Below are 12,042 nucleotides of genomic sequence, written 5' to 3'. Positions count from 1 at the left end.
ACCAGGACCTTGGCCCTCTTCTGTTCTTGTTCTTTATACTCTATTACAACTTCCTTTACTCCTACAGCTTCAGTCATATAATCATAATAATACTGAACATTTATCAAACACTTATATTATGTGTCAGGCAATATGCTGGGAGCTTCACATGGATTATTATATAGTTAACCCTAAAACAAACAAATCCCAAAAGAACAACAAGAGAAACCTTTGCAAGGGAAAATAAGTCTATGAGGTAGGTATTATTATCCCCATACTAAAGCTGAGGAAATAAAGGCTTAGGCTGGTTGAGTAAGTTGTGCAAAGTCACACAACTAATTAGTGGTGAATCTAGCATTTTTACTCCTGTGTCACGCTCTAGCCCTAGCACTATACTATACTATAGTCACCTATGGAGAAAACGCTGAGGCTGTAAAATCTATTTCTCTACATCTGACCACTTGCAAATTCCAGACCAAAATTTCTACATGGCTGCTTGCCATTTTTAAAGGATGCCCTGCAGGCACCATAAATGCAACTTATGTAAAGCCAGACTAATCTTCTTCACTCCTCAGATCTTGTTGCCAGTATCATTATTCTGTTGGCCATCTATGGAAATCTTTTTTAACAGCTTTACTGAGATTTAATTTACATATCATACAAATCACCCATTTAAAGTGTACAATTAAATTGGTTTTAGTATATTCAAAAAGTTGTGCAACCATCACCACTATCAGTTTTAGGACATTTTTATCACTCCCAGGTGAATCATTCCCCATCTATTTTCTGTCTCTATAAATTTGCCTATTCTGGATATAGAGTTCTTGACATCAACTTTAGCCATTCTCTGCCCCTAATCTCTCCCTAGCCAAACAACGAACTGGTTACCTCATCATGTTGATTCCTTCCAGTGATAAGTCTCTCCTTTCCATGCTCATCACACTTTTAATTCATGCACTTAATAGCTCTTGCCCAGCTCACTCACTTATTTAATTAGTGATTACTGACGTCTCTCTCCCACCCATCCTGTACAAGGCTGCTAGAGATTCCTAAACCATTTAATGGTTTCCCATTATATAGAGAATAAAGTTCACACTCCTTAGTGTGGCACTCAAGATCCACCATATTCAACCCCAAACTACTTTTCCAGCCTCATCTCTCCCTCTTGCACCATTCATTCCATGCTTCAGTCATACTGGATTATATGAAAACAGTGTGGCACTTGTCATATTTTATAGTTTAAAGTTTCTTGGAAAAATTCTCAAGCTTAGCTTTCATATTGGATTTTTGTTTTTATACAAATCGTACCAGCTTCTAGATACAGAGTTTATATGCTAGAGGCTTTTCTAGAATTGAAATATAAAAATCCATTTTCAAAGACAATGAATTTGAACATTTTGGTGGACTCCGTCATTAAAAGGATATGGAAGCTGAAGAAATCCTGTTCAGCTGGTTGGAAAAGACCTTTGGGCAAGGACAGAGAGCAGCAGCTGGAGTCAGTATCAGCTCCCCCAACAAGCCCATTTTAGCCACATCATCAGGGATGAAGAGCATTACTGGATGTCCTAGCACGGGATGGATTCTGCTGCAGAGTAATTCAGTTGTACCAAATTTTGGTGTACTGTCAAAAAACAGGTAAGACAAATTTAGCTTTTTTCCCTCTTAAGAAGTTATTTTAAAGGGAATTCAAAATTCTTTTTATAACCTCTAGCATATGCATAACCATATCAACCACCACATAAATTTTGTTGGTATAAGTAACTTGTGTCCCACTCAGTGAATCACAGGGAATGGAAAAAGTAGACAAATTGGCATTTCAGGAATTATAGCATGGCTCCTGCTTTTGCTGCCACTAATGGCAGTTTTATATTTTCAAAAGTATATTCCCTCCACTAAAATTACTCTATGGTTCTGAGCAGAAGTTTCCAAGATCATTCAAAGATCAGCATGGTGGGGGTGGGGGTCAGGGGTCACTGAATCACAAATGGCCTAAAACTGGCCTCATGATACTTAGGTTTCTGCTTTTACACATGCTACACCTTCCCCTGAAGAAGTCTGAGGTTACTATTTGGTAGGAGTAATGAGAAAAAATTGGGACATCTTTCTCTTCTAGAAAGAATCTAGTGAAATTTGGTATTTGCTTACTTTCCAACAGCTCTTTTCTAAACAGAAAAGAAGTGTTAATGAATCTTTCCCCCTTTCTCTAAACTAATCAGGTCACCCAGGGAAATATGTCCACAAACATTGGCTTAGAGGAACTCTCTCAGTCAATCTATGATAGCAAGGCCGTCTGCCTGTAGGGATTGTATGATGCTAGAAGATTACTAAATAAAGATGTGGGGTGGGGGTTTTGTGTCCTGCAGATATTAAAGAATAAAACATAGTCTAATCTGAGAGGTAATTTTGGTCAAAAGTAAGAAAACAGACTGAAAAACCATAGACAGTCTCTTCAAGCCTTAAGATCCTATGACTACCAGTGTTGATCCAGGGCATATAAGTGGAGGCAGAAACTATTGAATAAAGAATAGATTTGCTGGACTTAAACATAAGTTAGGCATTTTCTTGCTATAATTCATGTTCACTTTGGGTTCTGTGGTAACTGGATAGTACAGGAAGGCAAAGCACAGGGTTCTACTCCATTTATTTTCCACCTCCTCCATGGATTTTTTTGCAGTCTGAAAAAGGTAGAGGTGGGAAGAAAGATGATTTCTAAACCTATGCAAAATGCTAATACACAAGCAATAATATACAAAGAATTCCTTTGCAGTCATAGTATCTCTCTAGCCAAGAGTTTAAGTAATCTCTAAAGTCATTCCTCTCTTCTCATGTCTAAATGGGATTGGAGTTAGCAGGGTTTGTTTTGTTTCATTTACAGAAGAAATTAAGGCATGGAGAGGAGAAGGAACATGCATGTCCTCAGGTCAATTGAATATATTCAAGGAGCCAGGAATAATCATCGTTTTCAATACAGATAGCTTAAAATTTTTACTTTCAATTTTCTTACAGAGAATCTGACACTTGGCACTAAGAATTGACAGCTGAGACCATTTTCAATTTCTGCCCACATTCATACTCATAGTAAGAGAGTAAAACATGGAGAGGGACAACAGTGCTTTCCCCTTCACCTCACATAATGCTGATGGTTTACGACAAGCGCAATTCCATTTGACAGGTTCAAAGTAGGTTCATTCTCTGCCCTGCAAAGCAAAGAAAAGATAAGCCATATCTCAAAGATTCTAAAACCAATCTCTGCCTCTTACAAATTTTGGCCCATGAGTACCAACCCCAGAAATTACTGAAATTTAGTAACCAATTAACCAAGGGGAAAATGTCTATTTTTAAGTTTTCTCATTCTAGTGAAAGGGAAAGTCATGAAAGGTTTAATCTACTTACTCATTAAAAACTAATCTAGAGGGCTTCCCTGGTGGCACAGTGGTTGGGAGTCCTCCTGCCAATGCAGGGGACACGGGTTCAAGCCCTGGTCCAGGAAAATCCCACATGCCACGGAGCAACTAGGCCTGTGCGCCACAACTACTGAGCCTGAGCTCCAGAGCCCGCGAGCCACAACTACTGAGCTCGTGTGCCACAACTACTGAAGCCCAGGCGCCTAGAGCCCGTGCTCCTCAACTAGAGAAGCCACCGCAATGAGAAGCCTGCACACCGCCACGAAGAGTAGCCCCCACTCGCCACAGCTAGAGAAAGCCTGCGTGCAGCAACAAAGACCCAACACAGCCAAAAGTAATATAAATAAATTTATTAAAAAAAGAACTAATCTACAATAAGAAAATGTGGGGGGCGGGGTCTCAGAAAATTAGTTTCAAAGTGACTTCGAGTCAAGAAATCAAACTGTGAACCCACTGGAAATAATAGGACAATAATGACTGAGAAAAATTGTAGAGCCACTGCATAAACTTAAGCCATGGATTAAGGACTTACCCAAAGATCTCCATGGAGAGGATTCCATTCACCTTTACACTAAAATTAAATCTAATCTGCAAAATAAATGGGGTGTGATATTTAACATGAACCAGAATAGGGATTAAAATTTTCCATACTCAATTCCTAAAGGAGAAGATATTCTTTGTATCACTTTTTTTTTTCCATTGCACTTTCCCTAAACATACTTAACACTTGTCTGTGTTCAAATTCTGCATCTTAAATACATTGTGGCAAACAATTAAGTACTGAATCCTGCTTAAGACAGAAAAAGTAGGAAACATGCCAGAAAAAAAGGGGAAGTTATATAGCATACTTGTGTGCAACTTTATGAACATATCAAACTACAGGTAATAATAAAAATTTTAGCTTTCCAGAGTTCAAAGTATTTTACCAAAATTTCCTTAGTTGCTCTTATAGTCACTTTAGAAAAAAAGGAGATAATCAGCAAAGTTTATCATCCAGGTTTAAAAGAAAAATGAAGCGCAGAAGAGGGAAACGAGGTATCCAAAGTGATACAATAAAACAGCAAGGCAGTGAAAATAAGAACCCAAAAGAAAGTTCTCTCTATATCCAAGGGCTCTCAACTATGTCACATGACCAACATCAAGCCTGCCTTAGGGATACAGGAACCAAATCAATTCAATATTAAAACTTTTAATCACTGTAATTAAAAGAAAGAGGACCAATCAGATCCTTCCATGTCCTGCAGAGTAGAAGTCTTTTAAAAACATATGACTTAAACAAGAGAATCGTTATTGTGCAAAAGAACAGCTTACCTTGGGGAGCACAGTGATGACTTTGCGTAAAAAATTCTTTATAACCAGGCTATCTGTCATCAAAGTTCTGGGCTTTTCATGAACCTGTAACAACATAACAAAAACATCCACTGCACATACACAAACCCAAGAGCACAAGTGAATTAAATTATGGTATTTCTTCTTATAAAAGTAACTACACCTCAGAAAGCTTTTCAGACATCCAAGGGGAAACATCTTTGGGTCTGAAAACTGAACACCAAAGGTAATCTAATAGCCATCACTTCTTGGGCTAAGGTACCTAATTTCATGGAACTTCAGGAGACATGAACAAATACCAGAGTAAAACCCACAATCTCAAAACCACCTTTTGGAACAAATTTAAAAGTAATTTACATTGGAGCTGAGAAGAGTAACTCTATCTTTACTATTCTAATGTGGGTCAATCTGTATTAAGAATCTGAGTGGAGTCAAAGGAGCAGGCACTAAAAAGAACCTATTTTTAAACCTTAATCCATTCATCCAAACATTTGTATTTAAGGAAAAGCTGCAAAGCAGAAAGCTCAGAAGTCAGAAGACCTGTGTTCTAATACTGGCTCTATAAAAATTACTGCAGTAATCATGAAAAAAAAATCACTTAACTTCTCTGGACCTTATTTCCTCATCTGCAAAACAGGCATAAAACTTAGCCTTTCAACCTCACAAAACTGTTTTAAAGATCAAAGAATAATCTGAAAATATATGTTAGACATGGTAACAATAATAGATACCACTTGATGAATGCCTACTATGTGGCAAGCAATGTGCAGGTGCTATATCTACAACAATCCTCAAGTCAGGTATTACAATCCCCTCTTTATAGATTAAAAAAAATGAGGCTCAGAATTCCCTTGAGGTCCAGGGGTTAGGACTCCGAGGTTTCACTGCCAAGGGCGCATGTTCAATCCCTGGCCGGGGAAATAAGATCCCTTCAGGCCCTGCAAGCCCTGCAGTGCGGCAAAAAAAAAAACAACCAAAAAATGAGGTTCAGAGAAGTTATGCAACTTGCCTAAGATATTCAGTAATAGAGCCAGAATTTGACCCTAAGTTTATCTAACAACAATTGTCCATGCTTTTTCCAATATACCCTGATACCTCCATACAAATATAATAAGATTTATCACTTAATGAGGGCTTTCTCTATTCCAGGAATGGTACTAAATATTTTACTTATATTACCTCATTTACTCCTCACAGAAACCATATTAGGTACATATAACCTACATTTTATGGATAAAAAAAAATGAATTTCAAAGAGGTTAAACAACTTTGCCAAGGTGTGCCTGATCTGGCTCCAAAGCTTTAGTATTAACCACTTTCCTATACTATATTTAATATAGTGTCCCTAAAACCGAAGTTAAAATGCATCTCCGAAAAAATGGAGAAGTCAATGAAGAAGAAATAGAGTCAGAAATCAGTAAGTTCTTTTCTTTTTTTTTTATTATTTTTATTTTTTTATTATTATTATTATTTTATTTATTGGTACGCGGGCCTCTCACTGCTGTGGCCTCTCCCGTTGTGGAGCACAGGCTCCGGACGCGCAGGCTCAGCGGCCATGGCTCACGGGCCCAGCTGCTCCGCGGCATGTGGGATCTTCCCGGACCGGGGCACGAACCCGTGTCCCCTGCATCGGCAGGCGGACTCTCAACCACTGCGCCACCAGGGAAGCCCCTCTTTTCTTTTTCTAATAAATTTATTTATTTATATATTTTTTTATTTTTGGCTGCGTTGGGTCTTCACTGCTGCGCGCGGGCTTTCTCTAGTTGCAGCGAGCGGGGTCTCCTCTTCATTGCGGTGCGCAGGCTTCTTATTGCGGTGGCTTCTCTTGTTGAGGAGCACGGGCTCTAGGAGTGCAGGCTCAGTAGTTGTGCCGCACGGGCTTAGTTGCTCTGCAGCATGTGGGATCTTCCCAGATGAGGGCTCAAACCTGTTTCCCCTGCACTGGCAGGCGGATTCTTAACCACTGCACCAGCAGGGAAGTCCAACCAGTAAGTTCTTATTAGTGGCTCAGAAAATACAGAGCCATGTACTAGGTGTATATTAAAAGAGAAAAAAGGTCCCAGACCCCAAAAATCTCATAACACAATAAAGAAGAAACATGTAAATATCTAATGAAGAATAAACTATTATAATACTCTTTATGGGCTTCCCTGGTGGCGCAGTGGTTGAGAGTCCGCCTGCCGATGCAGGGGACACGGGTTCGTGCCCCGGTCTGGGAGGATTCCACATGCCGCGGAGCAGCTGGGCCCGTGAGCCATGGCCGCTGAGCCTGCGCGTCCGGAGCCTGTGCTCCGCAACGGGAGAGGTCACAACAGTGAGAGGCCCACGTACCGCAATATAAATAAATAAAAATTTAAAAAATAAAAAGAAATATAATACTCTTTATAAGTACACTGAAAAAGAGATCAAGAACTGTGCAATGGCAGCCCCAGCTGACATCTGCCTGCAACTTTATGGGAGACCCTGAACCAAAATTTAGCACCCCAATTCCTGACCCACAGAAATTGTGAGACATAATAAATGATTATTGTCGTTTAAAAAAAAAAAAAAGAACTGTGCAATGGGTGGGGATAATTAGAAAAACTATTATAAAAATATTTGAAAGTATTAGAAAAATGGATGGGGATTATTAAAAAATTCTGGAAACAAATCTAGGATTATTCACACATGTAAACAGCAGTAATTAAACAGTAATTGCAGCATACATACCATAGTCACAACCTTCTTTTAAAATTTTTTATTATAAAGTGTTCAAATAGTAGAAAAGCAATGGTCTCTTGAAAGCATTTCCTGTACTTAACACTTCCAAAACAACTTCTTGGAACAGTTTCAAACTTTTGTAACTTAGTGATTATAGGGTATATCACAGAAAGGGCTTAATTATATCTAGCAGTAACGCAACCAAGTAAGTGAAAGTTCCTTGAGCAGCTACCAGAGAGGGTCTACAATTAGTAAGGATGGGAACTACCATTTACTGAACACCTGCTACATGCCAAGCAGTTTATATACAAGTAGGAAATACCCCCACTTTATGGATGAGGATAATGACTAAATAAGCGAATTAATTTGTCCAAGGTCACACATAGCTAATTAAGTGGCAGAACTGGGATTCAAACCTAGATCTGACTCCAGAGCCCACATTTCACTATGAAACGCTGCCTCTCCAAGAATGTTCATTTTCTGTACACATAGCTATCTGAATCAGATACTACGTAATCTATCATTATTTTTTATGGAGCCTGATGGGCAATGCTTAAACATGACTACTGAATATGTATGTATATTTATTCACTGATAAAACACTTAATGTAGCTTATCATGTACTTAGGCTTACAGAGATAAATAAAACAATCTCTGAATTTGAAGAATTTACACTTAAGTAGAAGAGAAAGACAAAATAAATAATTTGTATGACAAGGTGAAGAAGCTTTATGATTTAAATATATAAGAGACGCTAAAGAAATACACAAGAACAATTGGCACCTAATCCAGACTGAGAAGATAAAGTGACATAATGTCAGGTCAGTGGAGGATACTTAACACAAAGCAAATAGCTCCTTTTAAGATCTACTCATAAATTATTGAGAGAGAGAGAGAGAGAGAGAGAGAGAGAGAGAGAGAAAGAAAGGAAGAAAGGAAGAAAAAGAAAGAAAGAAAGAAAGAAAGGAAGGAAGGAAGGAAGGAAGGAAGGAAGGAAGGAAGGAAGAAAGAAAGAAAGAAAGAAAGAAAGAAAGCGACACTACACAGTCTTTTACAGCCTTTTACAGTTGGGTGTTAGAAACCCAGTACTCCAGGCCTGACATACCTTCAGAAGCAGTGAATTTACTTACATGTTGTTAGGAAAAAACATATGCTGCCAGGCCTGGGCAGCGGAAACTACTATTGAAGCACATGTTTCAGCCTTTAAATACAAGTCTAATCATATGATACAATATGGGAGCTGTTTTATATTTTCAAAAATGAACTTATGTGGTTATGGGTTCTATATGACTTTCTAAAAGAAAGTCAGTGTCTCTGTCTCTCTCTCTCTTTGCTTAAATAGGTAAGTAGATAGATGATAGATAATGGAGAAATAGAGAAATACAAAGATAGATAGATAGGTTTGTATGTATATATGTATATCTCTACCCATTTTATCATTTTGTATCATGGCAAAAATAAATACAAAAATGGATAAATTCATCAAGAAGATCTTGCAAAATCAAATTGTTTTTGGAAAGACATGTTATCTAGCCTAATGGACTCCAAGATGCAGGACTGACTGAGCATAAACACAAAACCAGCATCTCTCTTAAATGAAGTTTTCCTCAGTCTTCCCTGGAATGAGCTCTCCTCACATGCCCAAAGCAGTGGATCATTTATTACCGCTTTTTCATGGAGGTCTCCATTCACTAGCCTTTGCTATAAACCTTGCCACTTGACCCTTCTTCCCAGTTGAGATATACGTGTATGATGAAATCTTTCACAACCTCCCCTTTTTCTCTTCTCATTCTCTTCATTCAAAAATCTTTTAAATAGGGACTTCCCTGGTGGCACAGTGGTTAAGAATCCGCCTGCCAATGCAGGGGACACGGGTTGAGCCCTGGTCCGGGAAGATTCCACATGCCGCAGAGAAACTAAGCCCGTGCGCCACAACTACTGAGCCTGCGCTCTAGAGCCTGTGAGCCACAACTACTGAGCCCGAAAGCCACAACTACTGAAGCCCATGCGCCTAGAGCCCATGCTCTGCAACAAGAGAAGCCAATGCAATGAGAAGCCTGTGCACCGCAACAAAGAGTAGCCCCCGCTCCAGCAACTAGAGGAAGCCCACACGCAGTAACAAAGACCCAACGCAGCCAAAAATAAAGAATAAATAAATAAATTTATTTAAAAAATATTTTAAATAGCTGCACAGTATCAGAGACAATGAGATGTAATAGAGCAAATCCTTTCAGGAAATCCTTGTTCCTCTTAGGTTATACTGCTCTTACCTCGCCCCACCTATCACCAACTGATTACTGGGCACTAAGCTCACAGTTCTCCTCTGTACTGCCATCATCCTCTGCCATCATCCTCTGTCCTGCCATCATCTTGGCTGACTTCCACATACAAACAGATGACCAGTCTAAGCAACAATTTGGTCTCATAATTCTCTGACCTCCTCAACTCCAACGACCTTGACCTCCACTCATTTCCAGCCACCTACTTCCACGGCCATAGATTGGAACTGTATTGTTCTGGAAGGCTTAAACTAAAATGTCCCACTCTTACGTGAAAAAATATGCGCCGAGATGTTAATAGTGGCTACCTTGATTAAGTCAATTATCTGTACTCTAAATACACACTTTGATTTTCCTGAGGGAAACACTGCTCTTGAAATAAGGAAAAACAAAACAAAAAAAGAAAGAAACTTTATCACTCTGATGATAAATTTTTGTTCTTTCAAGTCTCTGAACTTCTTATACCCAGAAAATCTGTTTTTCAGTCTCATCGAAGACCTCTAGACCTTGACAACTTCCCATTGGGTTAGGTACCCTTCCTCTAAGCTACCTCAGCATCAGTGCATACCTGTATCATGATATATATTACACTGCATTGTAATTATTTGTTTACTTATCTATCTTTTCCTTTAGATTCCAAGTTCCTTGGGATCAAGTAACATGTCTTGGGACTCTGTCTAGCACAGTGAAGCTGTCGTGAACAAACACAGGTTTCTGAGTAAAGAAATGAATATTGAAACAGCACTGATCAATATGAGTAAGACTTTGATTCAGATTCTATTTCTGTCCTTAACTTTGGTATGACCTTGGGAAAGTCAGTCAAATTCTCTGAATTTCAGTTTTCTTGTATCTGTAAAATGGGGTGATGATAATCCTTGTCCTATCCATTTCATAGAGTTGTCAGGAGGCTTAAATAATATATATGTTAGGTATAAGAATTACCATTGTTTGTTCAGACTGGCTAAAACACATGATTTCCTTTTCTAGAACTGCTTTCCTTGGCTCAGTGAAATCAGCTTTTTTATTGCTACTTGACATTAATAGTTTTAGAGCTGACTAACCATTAATTGCTCCAGACTGTTTACCCTTCGTTCCCCTAAACAAGATAAGGCACAGCCACGGATATCTTTTGTCCCGATACCATAGTCATTTCCTTTTAGAAGAAGGATATAATTGTTCCAACATGGAGAAAGGCCTCCCAAGTGCTTTTTGGGAGAACATTTAAAGTACTCTAATTCTTTGTCTCTTACCAGTTCAAAGGAAGCAAGATAGGGGATCCGAGAATTGTTAAAGGGAATGGAGAACTCAATTGTCACTCTCATAAATCTGGGCTACAAAAAAATCAATAAAGATCTTTAAACCAACCTAATAAAAATGTATGTAAATAGGATCTGCACTGGGAATCCATTTTTATTTTCTTTTTCAGGAGATCCAAATTCAAATAATGATTTACTTCAGTGGTTCTCAAATTTACCTGCACATTAGGAATCATCTGGGATTTTAAAAATATTCCAAAGCCCAGGCCACACATCTTACGGACTGGATTGTGTCCCCCAAAATTCATCTGTTGCAGCCCTAGCCTCCAGGTGACTGTATTTGGAGACAGGGCCTTAAGAATGTCATTGAGGTTAAATGAGGTCATAAGGGGGCGCCCTAATCTGATAGGACTGGTGTCCTTGTAAGAAGAGGAAAAGACACCAGAAGGCTCTCTCTCCACATACATACAGAGGAAAGGTCATGTGAACAGTGACAAGATATCTTGATCTTGGACTTCTAGCTTCCAGAAGTATGAGAAAATAAGTTTCTGTTGTTTACGCCACCCAACCTGTGGTATTTTTTTTTAATGGCAGCCTAAGCAGACTAATCCAGCACCCTAGACCAATTAAATCACAACCTCTTGAAGTGGGACACAAACATCACTATTTTGAAAGCTCCCAGGTGATTTAAAATCGGCATACGGAAGTTTGGGGACCAATGCCTTATTTCATTTCAACTTTGAACTGTAACGGACCTAGGTTTTTCTTTCCTGTTATTACATTTGTAGAAAAATAAGAATCAAAACATCATTAATTTATAGAACCACAGCAAAACTTGCCTCAAAAATCATCTGGAAGGGTGTTACCTCTGACACGTCCTGAGAATAGCTGGTTTCCTCTGAAGTCCAGCTCAGCTCTGCAGAGAGTCCAGGCAGTATAGACTGTATTTCTGTGTGAGAAGAGATGGTGGCAGAATAGAACAAGCAGTTTGCATAAGCACCAGAGTTTCTGGAGTTATTAAACTGATAAGCCAAGAAGTCTCTTCCCTGATGAAAAGATTATCTGCAAAATTTTAAATATGACTGGAGATGGCTA

The 12,042-nt window shown here is 38.8% G+C and overlaps 1 protein-coding gene across 1 annotated transcript in view; it reads right to left on the bottom strand.

The window, feature by feature from the left end:
- The window catches only part of TOP6BL (TOP6B like initiator of meiotic double strand breaks), a 91,245-nt gene that overhangs the window by 37,461 nt on the left and 41,742 nt on the right, over nucleotides 1-12,042 (bottom strand). The window contains exons 4-8 of the mRNA XM_082660892.1: nucleotides 11,814-11,896; nucleotides 4,695-4,778; nucleotides 3,916-3,971; nucleotides 3,105-3,176; nucleotides 1,405-1,600 (exon numbers count right to left, since the gene is read on the bottom strand). Of these exons, the coding sequence (XP_082517018.1) occupies nucleotides 1,405-1,600; nucleotides 3,105-3,176; nucleotides 3,916-3,971; nucleotides 4,695-4,778; nucleotides 11,814-11,896 (491 nt within the window). The remainder of the gene's footprint in view (nucleotides 1-1,404; nucleotides 1,601-3,104; nucleotides 3,177-3,915; nucleotides 3,972-4,694; nucleotides 4,779-11,813; nucleotides 11,897-12,042) is intronic.

Source organism: Grampus griseus, assembly GCF_964374135.1.
Source record: "Grampus griseus genome assembly, chromosome: 8".
Taxonomy (NCBI): Eukaryota; Metazoa; Chordata; class Mammalia; order Artiodactyla; family Delphinidae; genus Grampus; species Grampus griseus.
The sequence above is the reverse complement of the archived record's forward strand: the minus strand, read 5'-3'. Positions and strand labels throughout refer to the sequence as shown.